Here is a 15,041-nt window from a genome sequence, read left to right on the forward strand (position 1 = left end):
ATATAAAGAAAGAAAATGGGTGAGTTTAGTTTATGTAACAATATTCTTGGCAAAAAACACATTAGCTAATTTAAGTGGCCCAGCTACAGTGAGTGATACTTTCTTCTCAGAGAACACTTAATAAGCTAAGCAAACAGAAAGAATTAAAGATTTGGTGGACAGAGAAAGCCAGGCCTTGAGATAGCAAGGGATCATTTATTTTTCTTTCCTTAAATTGTAAGAAACACAGAAAGTATGTATTTAAAAAAAAAAAAAAAAAAAGTTTCATACATTAAAAAGCTGGGGTAATACAAAAATACAGTCCAGTCTGGATGTACAAGCCCGTAGAAGACTGTGATCAGTACCTGGAAATGACAGTTGCCCAACAGGAAACTAACAGAAGTCACAACTACAAATCAAAATAAGGTTGAAATACAAACAATTCTGCACATGACAGCAGCAAAAAGTAGAAAGAATAAGTCACAATATAATCACAAAATAATATTCCATACAGATTAATCATCTAAACAGCAATTCTTCAATTACTGGTGTGAGGACTGACAGCTGACTGCGGTTGTCAGAGTGATGCCAGGTACAAAACTCAAACTACATTGACTCGCACAAATACATTTTCTGTATCTTGCTCACCCCTGCATTGTCTTAAAGAAGCCCTTGCCACAGGGAGATGAGAAAAGACTTTTCTGAGGGTGATTAGAATAACCCATTTCAAATAGAAAACACACTTCTTTCTCTCGAAAAAGTAAACATTATGTACCCCATGCACCATTACAAAGCAGAGCTCCATTCACTTTTAAGTGAAGCCTACTATTGAAATCTATCAGACAGAAATCTGTATTATATACAGAGGGAACACAGAAGTAGGTACTTCTCCCTTCATCGCATTGTGGCTCTCTATACACAATAAGCAGCAGAGTCCTGGAGTCTCAGAGCTATTTTTAATTGGTTACAATTCTCTTGAAAAAAACTCTCCAAAATGCTGCCCTGAATTTTGCTCACTTCTGGTTCCGTCAGTCACATTAGCATCTTGTGACAATCACCACAGGTGCCAGCATTTCTGTGACTCACATCAGAACCAGCAGGCTAACAAATACATGATCTTGTCTTTTCCCCAGCCCAGGGGGAAGACATCATTTACCTCACCCCAATCACCGGCCTCAGTAGGTTGTACCATTGCTACCCTCATACCACATGTGGTTTCTGTGCATAACACTGCTCCAAGGAAAGGCTGATAACACTCCTACAGTTTAGAAGTAGAGAATGAGCATCAGGAACAGCAAGTTGAAGCCAGAGAAGTAAACTCTGCCTGTGCCTTGAGCAAGCATCCCACTGGGAACACAGATGAATCAGGATCTCAGCCCAGCAACTGCTCCCAGGGCAGTCCTGAAAACAGACATGAAGGCTTGCAGCGCCTCAGGCTTTGCCTCACTCTGCTTCACCGAAACCTGCATCTCCGAATCTTCTGTCTCAAGCAATAGCTCTGTTAGGAAGAGGCAACCAGTGTCATCCTGAGCGCTGAAATAAGCTTTCCATGGCTGGACACCAGCTTTGCTCATAGCAATAGTATGGATGTGGACAACGTGAAAAGCAGTCTGTATGGTATCTGGATTAACAGTTCCGCCCCAGGGCAGAGAGTGTTGGCAGCTAATGTCCAGGCTCAGCCAGGTCTTCTCAAACTGTTCTGCAGTCAGGTAAACATCAGGAATTAAGGTCAGGTTGCCTGTATCAGGATGAACCTTGAGGACTTCTTTATTCCCTTCAGAAATCAGTGACTCTGAAATGAAACCAAAAAATGTGAGATGCAACATACATTGTGCTACTTCCAGTTTCCCACAGAACCTCTCAGGAGGCCATCAGATGAAGAAGGTTGGAATTATGGCACCTTCTACAGCACCTCCCTAGGCTAATGAGGCTGTGATCAGCCAGACACTGTACAAGATATTCAGAACACTAAACAGCATTCTCAAAGCACTGTGGTATTTTTCACAGGAAATCCATGTATGAGGAAATTGAAACCCAGACGTGGGTGAGGCTGGTTACCTGTGCCTCTGTTCCCAGAGTCGGTACAAGGAGAAAAAGCGTAACAGGATTCCACTGGCTGTTGAGCAGTGACAATCGCCCAACGTGCTCTGCCATAAACAGGTACAAGAGTATTGAACTCAGAAGCCCATGTATTCACTGGTTGTTCAGTTTGGTCTTCCAGGAGCCCCAAGGAGGGGTCAGACTTAGGGCTGCATAGGACCCGTTTCACTTCTTCCACACCGGACTGTAAGAGGCGATAGTAGAACAATCCACGGTCTCGTACTGCCATATCCTTCTCCTCCTCTGGGAATTTGAGGAACATAGTTTTAGGAGAATTCTAGCATTCAGATTTCTCCAAAGTACCCCATAATTACTAAAAACAGATTCCCAGGGATAGAGCGGAAAGCTGCTACACTCACCAACCAGGAACAGGTAGCAGCCTCATGCATAAAGCCACCTTACCTTGCCATCCTCAGTGGTTTCCTCACAGCTAGGATGCCATCACTGCATCCATGCTGAGGACACAGCAAAACCAGGTCCTAAAAAGCCTGTACTACCACTGTAATGAAACAGAATGCTGAAAATGGAAACCCACCTATGCAATGATAGAGCAGTCTCCCTAGCATGTCCTGACATTCAGCAGGACGAGATAGGAAAAGTCGCACCAGCGCTGTTAGAAGCTCCATCTTTACTGCTGGAAACACCTCTGATTTCACATTCTCCACAAAGTCCTCTAAAACATAGGGGGCATTGGGTACTTTCTCACCATGTGCCCCCAGGAGCCAGATCAGTGCTTGCTTGCCCTGAAGGAACCAAACAAAGTATATACTATGCTTACCAGGATAGCAATGCTCTGTTTACCAAAAAGTCAGTGGTGACATGGAATCAACTGACACAAGAGCACAAATCTTCTGAAGCTTTCTGATCTTCGTAATGCCAATCGTAAGCCACAGGAAAGTTGAGGAATTAGACTCCACCCATCCTCAACAGCTGCTAGCCCAAGGCATAAAGCCACCTTACCTCACTGTCCTGGATGGTGTCCTCACAGCTAGGCAGCGCCTCACACACTGCATCCGTGCACTGGGGACACAGCCAAACCAGGTCCCGAAAAGCCTGAACTACCGCTGCAATGAAACAAAATAAATAAAATTAAATAAATAAAAAATGTATAAAACAGTCAAAAGACTGCAAAGTCTTAGCTGAAGAGGTTGGTGCATTGCTCAGGACTACATTTTGAGACACCCTTCTTCAAAGTCCCACGACATTGCTCTTGTCGGTGCAAAGTTACACAAAGTCTAAAATAAAGCACTGAAACTTCAGATTGTTCTTCTGGCTGCTGGAAAGTAATCTCTCTTCTGGACATTCCCTGGGCTTTAAAAAGAGACTGACTCATGATGTCTCAGACATACGATGTTAGAATAACAAATTGAAACTAACACCAATTCAAAATGTGTTTCATGAAATTAGGTCAATATTCTAAATGCTCTGTTGCACACTTACAAACTACAGCAACTACTAAGACCTAATTCAACAGATGACTGCAGGCATGCAACTTTGAAAGCTGAAAGCAAGAGCATTAAGAAAGAGGGGGCAGAAATAGCACGGATATGAAGTTAGATTTCATAGCAGCAGAAGAAAAAGACAGAAGTCTGGATAAAGTTGAATCAGACAGCTGAAGAGAAATCACTAAAGTTTAAAAGACACAGGCCAAGGGTCCCCGTTAGAAAGAATTCAAGATTAGAACTATTAACCAGTTAGGTCTTCACAAATAGCCACTAAAATGCCTCTGCTGAGTCCCTCAGTCATTGGAGCCAACAGATGGCAGACAGAAGAGAGCCTGCATATTTTATCAAACCGTCAATACAGCTATAACCATTTCCCAAGGAAGTGAAAACTATATACCCTTACCCCATCAGGGAGACTTCTACCTGAAGATCCCAATTAAATTAAATGCCACATGCCTTCTAAAGCCTCAAGTTTTGGAATCACAAGCCCCAACAAGAACATTTCCTGAAAGCACAAGCCATGTAAAAAAACTGCAGATGATTACCTGAGGTGATATGCTCCTGCTGAAACCCCAAGAGCTCTGTCAAAATCCCCACACACTGTTCAGTGTATGTCCTAGCAATATTGCCTGCAGAGACACCAAAGAACACAGAAGGCAACCTTTAGTCAGAGTGAAAAAGGAAATGAGCCCAACTATTCATCGCAAACTCATCTGAAAGAATTAATCTCTTTTCTACTTTGACAATACTTTCCGGAAGTGTAATAAGATGAGCACATATACCCAACATAAGGGATACATTTGTTTTTTGAAGGAAAAGGTTCCTTTTACCTCAGAAGAAGTCTGAACTTTTCTTAAACGTAACACGAGAAAAGCATTTTAGCATCCCAGGCTTTCTCCTGAGGAACACCATAGAACTTACATATTTTAAAGCTTGCAAAACCAAAACTAAACTGCCCCAAATCACCTTAACTCTGCCTCCATCACAACTCAAACAAGCAGGTATTATAGAAGCTCTACAGTTTCAGTAAGACTCAACATTATAAGACTCATTAATGGGATGAAAGGATTTAATTCAGTCCAGAGTTCATTTCTTTAGAGCATCTCATAAGAGTCTTTTGAAAAAGACTCAAAGACATTCAGCCAGAAACAGTTCACCCAGAAACAGTTCAATACCAGAACTTCTGAAAGAATCAACCTCATTGTGGTTTAGAAACACCCATGAAACACTCCTGGGAAGGGTGATTTACTTGGAGCTTCAGCACAGATTAGTTATTTGGCATTTGCCTGGATATACTTAAGCAGAGAAAGGTGCACCTTAAAGATCTAGGGCTGCAGCTGCTTCTGAGGCAAGGCAGAGCTCTTACCTATAGCAGAGATTGCCCCCTGGGCAAGCTCTTCAGATATATCAGTGCAATAGCCTTTCAGCTCCTCCAGCACTTGTAGCACATTTTCATCATTTACCAGCTCACACAACACTTCCATCTTCTGGCATTTGATGTAGTGCGGTTCTGAATATGAGCAGAAGAACTTTTTGTAGTGGCTGCTAAAATGACCAGGAAGGCTACCAAGGATCTGGCGCACGTGACACAATGCAGTGAAGCAGAGCTCCCTGCTCTCTGAAGTGCAGGCAGACAGCAGTGGTCCCTTCACTCTCACCAAAACATCTGCTTGCACATGTGGGTACTCCCTGGCCAGGACCAGGAAAAGCTTGGTGGCTGCCATCACGACGCTGGGGCTGCTGCTTTTAAGATATCCATCTAGTAAATTTAGAATGTCGAAAAGCTCCTCCTCAGTGCGGGGTCTGTAACGCAGCAGGAAGGCAAGCACCTCACTTTGCCCCCACTGATCTAGATCGGCCATCCTGCCAAAAAAATAAACAGTTTGTAGGAGTCAAGAAATGCATGAAGATCTGTGCTGTGCAGAGTAGCGGCCGTAGCCTTCCAGTTGCTTGCATTCTAAATCAAATGCTATATTTCAGAAGTAGATACCACAATTTTATCTCAAGATGATTGACCAATTTACAGATGTAGGCTTAAATTTGTATCAGTTGTGTACTTTCGCTTGTGCTCTAAGCCAGAGAAACAAAGACAAGATCCATGGACTCAGCAATTAACTTGCTTTTGCTGTACCATGTAGAATTATTTGCCAAAAAACAAACAAACAAACAAACATCATTTCTTCAAGCTATAGATATCTAATGGATTAGATACCTTTCAGTTCATTGTGAAAGATATACCAGAAGACCTACGTCACAAATATATCGTGTATGTTATCATGATTAAAAAAGATAAAACAATCACATTAGCTTGCCATCCCAAAGAAGCCAGAAGCAAAGACCCCCTGGAAAAGCAGGGCATCTATGATTTCTCTTAAGACCTTAGCACAAAACGCTTTTTAGGACAGGCCTGGATTTTCTGTCCTGGATCTTCTCTCCAGGTTTGGCAGGAGCCCTGGGATACCCGCTCCACGAGCGTACAAATCACGACAACCAGAGCGAAGCTCCCAGCGCAACCTCTAACAGACGAAAACAAACCTGTTGAGGAGGTGATGGGCGATGGGTTTGTTGATAACGACTCCTCCCTCTTTCTTCAAGATCTCTTCCAAAGCCCTCAGGCAGTTCACCACTACGATGGGGTCCGGATCGCGCAGCAAGCTGTACAGCTCGTTCACCAAGGCGCCGTCTGCGAAAGGCAAAAAGCTCCCGTACCGAGCTCCGCCGGCACGCCGCGGTTCCATCGCTGCCTACAGGCGTTTACCGCTAATACGAGGCTCGAGCTGGGAGAACCGCAGCCTCGCAGCAGCCCGACCGGCATGTGCCCGGACCTCACCGACGGTCCGCAGGGGCCGGGCCCGCGGGGGCCGGGCAGGGGCAGGGGGATGCCGCGGTGCCGCCTGTTCTCCCCCGGGCCCGCAGCTGCGCGCCCCCGCGCCCCACTCACCCACTTCGGAGTCTCCCTGGAGCTCGTGCACCTTGGCGCAGCCCAGCACGGCCGCTCGCCTCACGTAGGAGGCCGGGTCGCGCAGCCCACTCAGCAGCGGCTGCCGCACGTACTCCTGCGCGCCGGGCACCCTGCGGGGATGGGACGCTCAGGGGGGGGGGGGCCGGGGCCGGCGAGGCCGGGGGGAGGGCGGGCAAGGGGGGAGGGGAACGCCGCGGAGGCGCGCCGACCGCGGGAGCGCGCACCGGAGGCTGCAGAGGCTGCGCAGCGCCAGGCCGCGCACGGCGGGGCTGGGGTCGGCGCAGTCCCGGCGCAGCGTGTTGACGGCCAGCAGCGCCAGGCGCGGCAGGCGCGGCGCGTGGGCGCGCACGTAGAGATGCACCAGCTTCTTCTGCACCGCGTCGGCTGCCGCGCCGGCCTTCACCATCTCCGCGAACAGCCCCGACACGTCCGCGCCCTGCGTCATGAGCCTGCGGCGGGGACAGCGCCGGCCGTCACCCGCCGGCCGCCCCCCGCCGCCGTCGTTCCTTCCCCCGCCCCCCCGCCGCCCCGCACCGGATGACGCGCAGGACGGCGGCGCGGTACCGCAGCGGGTCCGCCTGCACGTGCGGGTTGCTCAGGGCCCGGCGTAGGTCGCGCAGCGCCTCCTCGCCGCCCAGGTACGGCATGGCCGGGACGGGACGGGCAAGGCAGAGCCGCCCCTCGCCGGCACCGGCACCACCACCGCCGCCGCGCACGCGCCGCTCCCGGCCCGGCCCGGCCCACCCCCACCCCGCCTGCGCGGCGCCGCCCCCCGCGTTCGGCGGGAAGCGGCGGGCGGCTCGGCCCGGCCGGCGCCATGAACGGCACGGTGATCCCCGGCACGCCCATCGCCGTGGACTTCTGGAGCGTGCGGCGGGCGGGCGGCGCCCGGCTGTTCTTCCTGTCGCACATGCACGCGGACCACACGGTGGGGCTCTCCAGCACCTGGAGCCGGCCGCTCTACTGCTCGCCGCTCACCGCCCGCCTGCTGCACCACCGCCTGCAGGTAGGTGTGCGGGGCCCGGCCCCGTCACGGCCCGGCCCCGTCACGGCCCGGCCCCGTCACGGCCCTGACCGCCCGCAGGTGCCGCGGCGCTGGATCCGGCCGCTGGAGGTGGGGCAGAGCCACGCGCTGGGCGAGGAGGTGACGGTGACGCTGCTGGACTCCAACCACTGCCCCGGCTCCGTCATGTTCCTCTTCGAGGGCGCCTTCGGCACGATCCTCTACACAGGTACGGGGCGGGCCCCCGCGGCCCCGCTGCGCCTGCTGCGCCCTCACACCCTGCTCCCGCAGGGGACTTCCGCTACACCGGCGCCATGCAGCACGAGCCGGCGCTGAGGGGCCGCCGCATCGACCGACTCTACCTGGACAACACGCACTGCCGCCTGCGCCAGCCTTTGCCCTCGCGGCGCTGCGCCACGCGCCAGGCCGCCCGCCTCATTCGCGCGCACCCGTCCCACCACGTCGTTGTCGGTGAGTGCCACGTCGTGCCCCAGCCACGCACCTCCCCTGTGGCCCTGGCACGCGGCTCACGGTTTCCTTTGCAGGTGTGTACAGCCTGGGAAAGGAGGCGCTGCTGGTGGACCTGGCAGTGGAGTTCGGCACCTGGGTCGTGGTGAGCCCCTCGCGCCTGGAGCAGATGCGGCTGCTGGAACTGCCCAATGTGTTCACTGCTGAGGAGGGGGCTGGCTGGATCCGTGCAGTGGACGTCACTGAGATCCGCTGGGATACTCTTGTCAGCTGGAACACGCTACATCCTACTATTGCTATCCTCCCCACTGGCAGGCCCGTGAAGGTCACCCACCCCAACATCTACCCCATTCCATACTCGGATCACTCATCCTTTTCAGAGCTGTGCGAGTTTGTGAAGTGGTTGAAACCCTGCTCAATCATCCCAATTGTTAGGGACAACATGTGCCAGGTTTACTTTCATAAATACCTAAGTTCTGACCACCAGGCACTTCCTGACCTCAGAATCCCAAAGCCTCTGCAAGAGTCTTTGCAGCAGCAAAGCAAAACAAAGATACGGAGGACTGTGTGCCAGCAAGCTCTTTTCAAGAGACACTCTGTGTCCCAAGGAGTTATCTATGAGTCCCCAGAAAAACATACTGAGGAGTCTGATGGGCCTAGGGGCATTAAGGTTACTCAGCAGAACTTTTGTGAGTCAGCTTTCTGCTCCAAAGAAGGTTGTACTGGTTGTCAAGTGTCCAAAGAAAAAGGGAAGGAAGAACTGAGTGGAGAACAGTCAGGAGTAGCGATAGCAGCTGGTGCTGTTAGACAGTTGCCTGTTTCTGATGAGCACGTTCCAAGTGGGTTTGCAGAGTCATATTTACTCATTCCTTTAAATGTCTTAAAGCAGAATTCCTCACAGGAATTTGACAAGGTGGTAGAAGATTTCTTTAGGAGGGGAGAAGCATCCTGAAAATTGCATGGTGGCTGCCAGGGCAAATGCAGCTGATAGTGGTGATTCTAACTTGATACTGCATCCCGTTCTTTGTGTTCAAGTTTCCGTCATGAGAGAGGAGCTCAGCTATGGTGCTTTACTGTCATTACATCTTATTAGAGGAAAAAGAAAACTAGAAATAGTTTGTAGGTGTTTTATGTTTTGTTTATTTATTTTTATGTCTGTGTCTACATCTGTTGGGTACCCATGCTATATACAGGCAGCGTGGTCCCACTGCATCTGTGCCTTTTACCTGCTTTTTGTGGTGGTTTACCTGTCATGGCAAAAGATTTAGCCAGGTTGATACAAGTTGAGCAGCAGAGGGCGTGAGCTGCCTGCATTTTAAGTAACGGGTTTATGTGTGAGAGAGAAGCAAGAAGGGGGGAAATCTAACAGTCCTGGAGATTCCTCTTTCTACATACCCGTAATGCCTCATTGACTCACTTCAAGGTGCATTAAAATATTATTTATTAGGATACATTTAAAAATCGGTTCTTAAAGAAATGTAGAAAATTAAGTGCCTTAAAGTCTGTTAATAGCTGTAATTCCTCCAGACAGCACTGCTTTTGCGTCCTGCCAACTGCAGCTGGATGCAGTTCTGCTCTCCTGAAAGCACCACTTTCATATTAACTGTAAATAGCTTTTTCAGGTCACTGGCTGGCAAAAATAAGACTTGTGTGAATTCCTGTGCTCTGGACTTTCTGGAATGGATTGCTGTATCCTCTACAGCCTCTGCACTTGAGCCTACAAGCCTGAATTCTTCCTCTTGACAGCATAGCGCTTCTGGTAGCTGTTAGCATTCTGCTAGACCTGTTGCTTTCCCCATCCACTGCTTGTTCTTACCAGGCAATGTGATGGAAGATAATGAAACATCTGCTTACTGGTGTAAAATGTTAAGTCCTAGCAGCATTGTTTGGGAGGAATACTGCGGCTGAACAGCAAAATTGGTTCTGTTAGCTTAGAGGCCAGGCACTTCACCACTCCAGGTCAACTGCAGGGAGCCACAGCCTGGCTGGTGCAGTCAGGAAGCGTCACTAATGTGACTCAGCAGTGGGTGTCCTCTGTAGTCTGAAGACACTGTGGTTATCCTTGCAGAACTGCACCAGCAACAGACTACAGACTGGCTCGCTGTGGGGTTGTGACAGCGACAGTGAAGTAGAAATGGTCACTAGGTACTTCTCTGGGAGTAACTGATTTGTTATTCAGCTTTTCCTAACAGTCTCATTATTTTCTACACATTGTTTCAAATGATTTCATCGGGATCGGAGCCTTTTCTGAATGTAGTGTCCTGTGAGGTCTTTCCAAGACCAGTCAGCTAGATGGGTTGAATTTCCTGAATCAAATCAGATTTAAAAAAAAAAAAAAAAAAAAGTTTGCTCTTTAAGAAAGCTAGGGCTTGTGAAAGGCAAAGATACCTGTAGATGCAGCAGCCACACCTGTTTAAAAACAAGGCTGTCATGAACAGTAATCATGATGACTGCCAGAGTGGGTATGTTTGCAAAGCTACTTGGCAAACATGAGTCCTAACTCCTAACCCTGTGCCTTCCCAGGCACTGTAACATGATCACTATAATATAAGCAGTGCCTTTCAGTGGGACTGCCTATTGACTCTGCCTGCCAGCTGCAAATGGGATATTGGAAATGATGGAGCAGTGTTCTGCATTTTACCTTAGAAATATACTTCAGAAGCGGTAGCAAGGGCAGGTCAAACTTCTTGTGGTTTGTGTTTCCTGTTTCTTGGAGGCTTCTCTGTGGATTATTTGCCAGTCAAAATTAAACTGCAGAGCCCCAGCAGGTCAGCACGAGTGGAGGCACCTGCATCTTTTGTAACATCTGAGACTGACAGGGAAATAATTGCCTTATGTTTGCAGTGGTTGCTGTTGCTGGCTGCTTGGAGACATGGGCTGTACTTTCATGCTGTTGAAATTTAAGTAACTCGCTTGACAGGCAGGTGAGGGAAACGCAGCCTGCACTCCCATATTCTACATCCCGTTCTCAGCGTGCAGCTTCTCCATTGCTCAGAATGAATGCTTGCGTTCTGAGTCACTGCTCCATTTAGGTATGTTGCAAATGACCTCTGAGATCTCTTGCATTTTGCCGCTCGTGTTATGTGGCATCCAGCCTTTCTTCTTTTTATCAACCATAAATGAAGTAAACAACCTCCGGGTGAACCTCTGAGCAAAATGGAGTTGTCAGTGTTAATTCTCTGTGGAGGCAACTGTTCATTAGAACACACAAACGAGTGAAAATTGCAAAGACTTCAGAGGCTGGGGATCCGCTCCCTACGTGTGAGCACTTAGTTAAAACTACTGAAGAAGTGCTGGTTTCTGTTACTAGAGTGTAAATGGTAACTGCTGCCACTTCAGAAAAATTATCCAACTTGTACAGAACCAAAGTACTAAAGTCTCCACAGATTTAAAAGGCAATAGAAGCAGGAGAGACTTTACCAACAGTCAGCATGTTGGAGACGCACTGCGTTTAAAATGCATGAGGCATTTTAAGGTGCCAGACATGTTTCCTCCCTTTAATCTTAGGTGTTGAAATACTTTTTTTGTGTGTTTATTATCCTAAAATCCTGGAAAACCAAACACGGCCTAATGGGAAAAACTGGTACTAGCATTGCAGAGCTCTAGGTTTCCAAGAATCATTCAGCTTCCCCTGAAGTCTGGTGGTATCTAGCTGTCCTCCTCTAGGTTTTGTTGTCTTTCATGCTTGCTTCCAAAAATTTTCCTCTGTTCCTACCAGCAACCTAGCTCACATGTGAAGCGTAAGTGCAGCCAAGAGCTGGAGCATCTGTCATGCTGCTTCCAGCTCAGCTGCACAGAACTATGCAAACACTGCTACCATAGGTGTGTTTTGCTCACAGCTGTGACAAAGAGAAGCTGTAGCCAAGTATTAGTTTGGCTATGGCATATCTAGGGCTGTGTGCTGTAGTCATCCCTGCAGGAGAACAAAAATAGCGTTCAGACCAAAGCCCTCCCAAATCTACATGCACAGAATGCGCTTGAGCTGTTTATCTCTGTCCCACAGTTGAGAACCAAACCCCAGCGGGATGAAACAACTCACTCAGGGCTTTACAGAGCCTACAGAGGAGCTAGGAACAGAGCTGAGTTCCCTTTGGCAAGTTTTCAAAACTGTTTTACCAAGCTGTGATCAAACACTGGTGTGTCATGAGGGCAGGGCAGGCTTATGGTTCTGGGAGCAGGGCTGCCCTGCCGAGCTCCTTCCACACGTTTGGCTGTGGAATTCCAATTGCTATACTATGAAACAGTTTGTTTGGTTCTAACTTCTCTGTAACTGAGTAGAGCACCCTGAAGGTGTACGCTACCTACGCAATGGAGAGAAGGAAGTGGACCCTTTCAGTTTAGGTTGCTGCCAAGTGACACAGGTAAAACATACTTTGTGTTCCACGGCAAATAAGCATACAATGCAGGCTTGTAGGGAGCACCCCAAAGCACTCTCCTCAGTAGTGTTTCTAACTCTGCTTCCCATGGTACAGGGCTAAAACACTTAGGACAACAACTTCTGTGCTGAGGACTTGCTTTGCATTTTTGCAGCACAGGTTCTCATTGCTATTTTTCTAGATAAAAAGAATTGTGTAACATGGAGATCTTCACCAAGAAAACTAATTCAGAGAGCTTACATAATTTCTCATGTGTTATATTGTAGTGTTGGGCTAATGCCAAGCTAACTTGAAGCCTAAAAGCTCTAGCTTTACATTATTTTTGGAGCCTTCTGAAAGAATAATAGAACATGTAGAAAAGGCAAAGTCTTTCTGATCGTGTGAGGTCCCTTCATATGAGCTGCTGTCTGCACCTGGATATTTTATGTGCATTCACAATTCCTTCTGCTAAAATTTTGCTCTTTTGCTGAAGTTGCTACAGTTTCCCTACTGTCATGTTGCACTTGGCCAAGTGCCTGCCTCAGCACAAGAAGCCATGGGTACGCAGCAGCTCGTTTGGGACGAGCCTTATTTGACTGTGAGCCTGTTGGCCCAGACTTGGGGAGCTTGGGACTTTGTGAGCAGGTGCCTGGGAAGATAAGGACGTTATTTTAACTTTGTATGTGTGCTCCACTCGTGAAGGACATGCAGCATGGAGTACCGTGTGGAACTGATCCTATGCTTGCTTTCCAGGCTTCAGTGCCAGTAAAAGATGGAAGTGTAGGGATCAGGCCACATGCAGAGCTATGCTCCTCACCCCATCAACAGACGAGAGCTGCAAAATGACATGGGGGAGGAGGAGAGAGAGCCTGGAGAGGTAAGTTTCCCTCCTTCTCTCAAGGGGTGAGTTTCACTGTGAGGCCAGGGCACAAATCATGTAAGGCTCCCTCAGATGTCAAAGGACTTCAAGCCAAGCCCTCACTAAAGTGTGTTGTATACATTCGTGCTTTGGAGGTTATTGTAAGTCTGAAGAAAATAAGGCTGAGAGAAATGCAGTCCTTCACAAAGGAGAGAGACTTACCTTCATCAGATAGCAGAGCAGTGAGCTGAGTAGCCTTTTATTAGGGAAAGAAAACAGAAAGTTTTATTTCTTGAATCTCATGTGTGAACACACACATTACTTGTACAATTTTACAAAAATGAGCAGCGCTGTCCCATTTGCAGTTTCCTGCTGGGCAGCTGCTCATCTCTGCTCATTGCAGTGTTACATACTGCCCCAACCCATGGCTGCCATTACAGTTGCCCAGCGCTGTCTCTTGGAAAAGGGTTACACTTAAGATTCTGCCCGCTCACAGACCCCAGACTTCCCTTACCCAGTGGATCTGGCAATAGCCCCAAGGATCACTTAGAAATAAACTTGTGTAATAATAAACACAAAGATGAAGTTTCTGTCTGTGTGCATTCCTAGATTTCAATTTTAGCATGCGACTGCATGAATTCTCCCACCCATGTTAGGTGTAGCGCTGCTGCTGAGCAGAGGCCTTAGCTGGAGGTGGCTGGAGATGTGGCTGTTAGGAGAGATATCTCTGCACAGGTCGGAGGGATGGAGAGGTGTTGCAGGAGTCCCCAGGCTTGCTTTCCTTCCTGGGTACTAGGCTTCTGTTGCTTTCAGAGGACTCGGGCCAGCAGGGGCTGCGTTTCAGAGGGATCAGTGGAGTAGTAGTTGTTCTTATGTTTTTATATGTAGCAGGTATTACTTGGTACGTTTTAAAGAAGAATATGAGACCCAATTAATGCAGTCTGTGCTTAGTGTTAGAACTCCAGTCTTTTTGTCTGGGGACTGAGACCTGTCACAGCCTCAGTGAGGTTATTATTTAATATAATAACTAAACATTTGGGGGCCCATAGGCCCATTTTTGCAAACTTGGCATCACTGCTTCAGCCTTGCGTCTCATTGACCCACTCAAAGAATGTCCCAGTTACAGGACTGGGCTTTCCATCCCCCCAGAGAGCCCAAGGCGATGAGAGCTGGGGGCTTTGGCTGGACTGGTATGCAGTCTCTGCCCCTCACCCCATCTCTGCCTGCCCCAAGACAATTTAAGCAGGGTATCGTGAGGCCTTGTGATTTCCATTGCGTGCTTTTTTTCTCCCTGACCCCCGTCTGGATGCAGGCCGATGCTTCACGCTCCCCGAAGTGCGACTCGATGCGTGTTGCATTGCTGTTCGTGGGGGAATAAAGGCAGTGACAATTGAGATCACGGTATGAGTATTTGTAAACGGGATTGAAAAACACTGTCAATTTCTGCGAGAGAATCGAGAAGCGTTGCTGTAATCGGCTCCGGAGGAGGCCGAATCACAACAACAAAGCTCGCCGTTCCAGCTCCGCAGGGGGTTGCCCGTACGGGCCGCGCTCGCCGTGTCCCCGCGAGCAGCCCCTCCCCGCAGCCTGCCCGGCCCGGCCTCCCCGCGCTGCGCAGGAAAAAGGCTCCCCCATCAGCTCGCGGGCCGGCAGGGGGCGGCGCGAGGGGTGGTGGCCGCCCGCCAGCCGCAGCTCCTCGGCCTCGCCCCGGGCCGGGCCCCGTCGCTTCCGCCTCTTCCGCCTCGCTCGCGCCACGGCGGCGGCGCGCGCGGTCACGTGGTCGGGCTCGGCGCTCGGCCTGCCCGGCCGCTCGGGGCTCGGCTGGCTCAGTCTGGCGCGGACGGCCGAGGGGCCCGGAGCGGCGGGAGCG

General features: G+C 49.4%; 2 protein-coding genes across 2 annotated transcripts; one reads left to right on the top strand and one right to left on the bottom strand.

Moving 5' to 3' along the window:
- Positions 1-259: 259 nt before the first annotated feature.
- On the bottom strand, positions 260-7,185 carry AP4B1 (adaptor related protein complex 4 subunit beta 1). Its single transcript, XM_035346901.1, has 10 exons — positions 7,021-7,185; positions 6,711-6,935; positions 6,466-6,596; positions 6,060-6,207; positions 4,891-5,387; positions 4,070-4,153; positions 3,040-3,143; positions 2,615-2,822; positions 2,038-2,322; positions 260-1,771 (listed from the first exon to the last, which is right to left on the bottom strand). Exons 1-10 carry the CDS (start codon positions 7,131-7,133, stop codon positions 1,344-1,346), a joined length of 2,223 nt encoding a protein of 740 aa, XP_035202792.1. The 5' UTR covers positions 7,134-7,185; the 3' UTR covers positions 260-1,343.
- Positions 7,186-7,241: 56 nt separating this feature from the next.
- Positions 7,242-9,590, top strand: DCLRE1B (DNA cross-link repair 1B). Its single transcript, XM_035346903.1, has 3 exons — positions 7,242-7,718; positions 7,781-7,960; positions 8,035-9,590. Exons 1-3 carry the CDS (start codon positions 7,304-7,306, stop codon positions 8,907-8,909), a joined length of 1,470 nt encoding a protein of 489 aa, XP_035202794.1. The 5' UTR covers positions 7,242-7,303; the 3' UTR covers positions 8,910-9,590.
- The last annotated feature ends 5,451 nt before the right edge of the window (positions 9,591-15,041 follow it).

This window comes from Oxyura jamaicensis, chromosome 26, assembly GCF_011077185.1.
Source record: "Oxyura jamaicensis isolate SHBP4307 breed ruddy duck chromosome 26, BPBGC_Ojam_1.0, whole genome shotgun sequence".
In the NCBI taxonomy this organism is placed as follows: Eukaryota; Metazoa; Chordata; class Aves; order Anseriformes; family Anatidae; genus Oxyura; species Oxyura jamaicensis.

Bases quoted from the DNA above. Each gene is read 5' to 3' on its own strand.
- AP4B1 (XM_035346901.1), bottom strand. From the start codon at position 7,133: ATGCCGTACCTGGGCGGCGAGGAGGCGCTGCGCGACCTACGCCGGGCC. The intron at 6,208-6,465 runs GTGAGTGGGGCG...TGCCTTTCGCAG, and splicing joins CCAGGGAGACTCCGAAGTGG to ACGGCGCCTTGGTGAACGAG. The intron at 2,823-3,039 runs GTAAGGTGGCTT...TGGTTCCTTCAG, and splicing joins ACACCATCCAGGACAGTGAG to GGCAAGCAAGCACTGATCTG.
- DCLRE1B (XM_035346903.1), top strand. From the start codon at position 7,304: ATGAACGGCACGGTGATCCCCGGCACGCCCATCGCCGTGGACTTCTGG. The intron at 7,719-7,780 runs GTACGGGGCGGG...CTGCTCCCGCAG, and splicing joins CGGCACGATCCTCTACACAG to GGGACTTCCGCTACACCGGC. The intron at 7,961-8,034 runs GTGAGTGCCACG...TTTCCTTTGCAG, and splicing joins GTCCCACCACGTCGTTGTCG to GTGTGTACAGCCTGGGAAAG.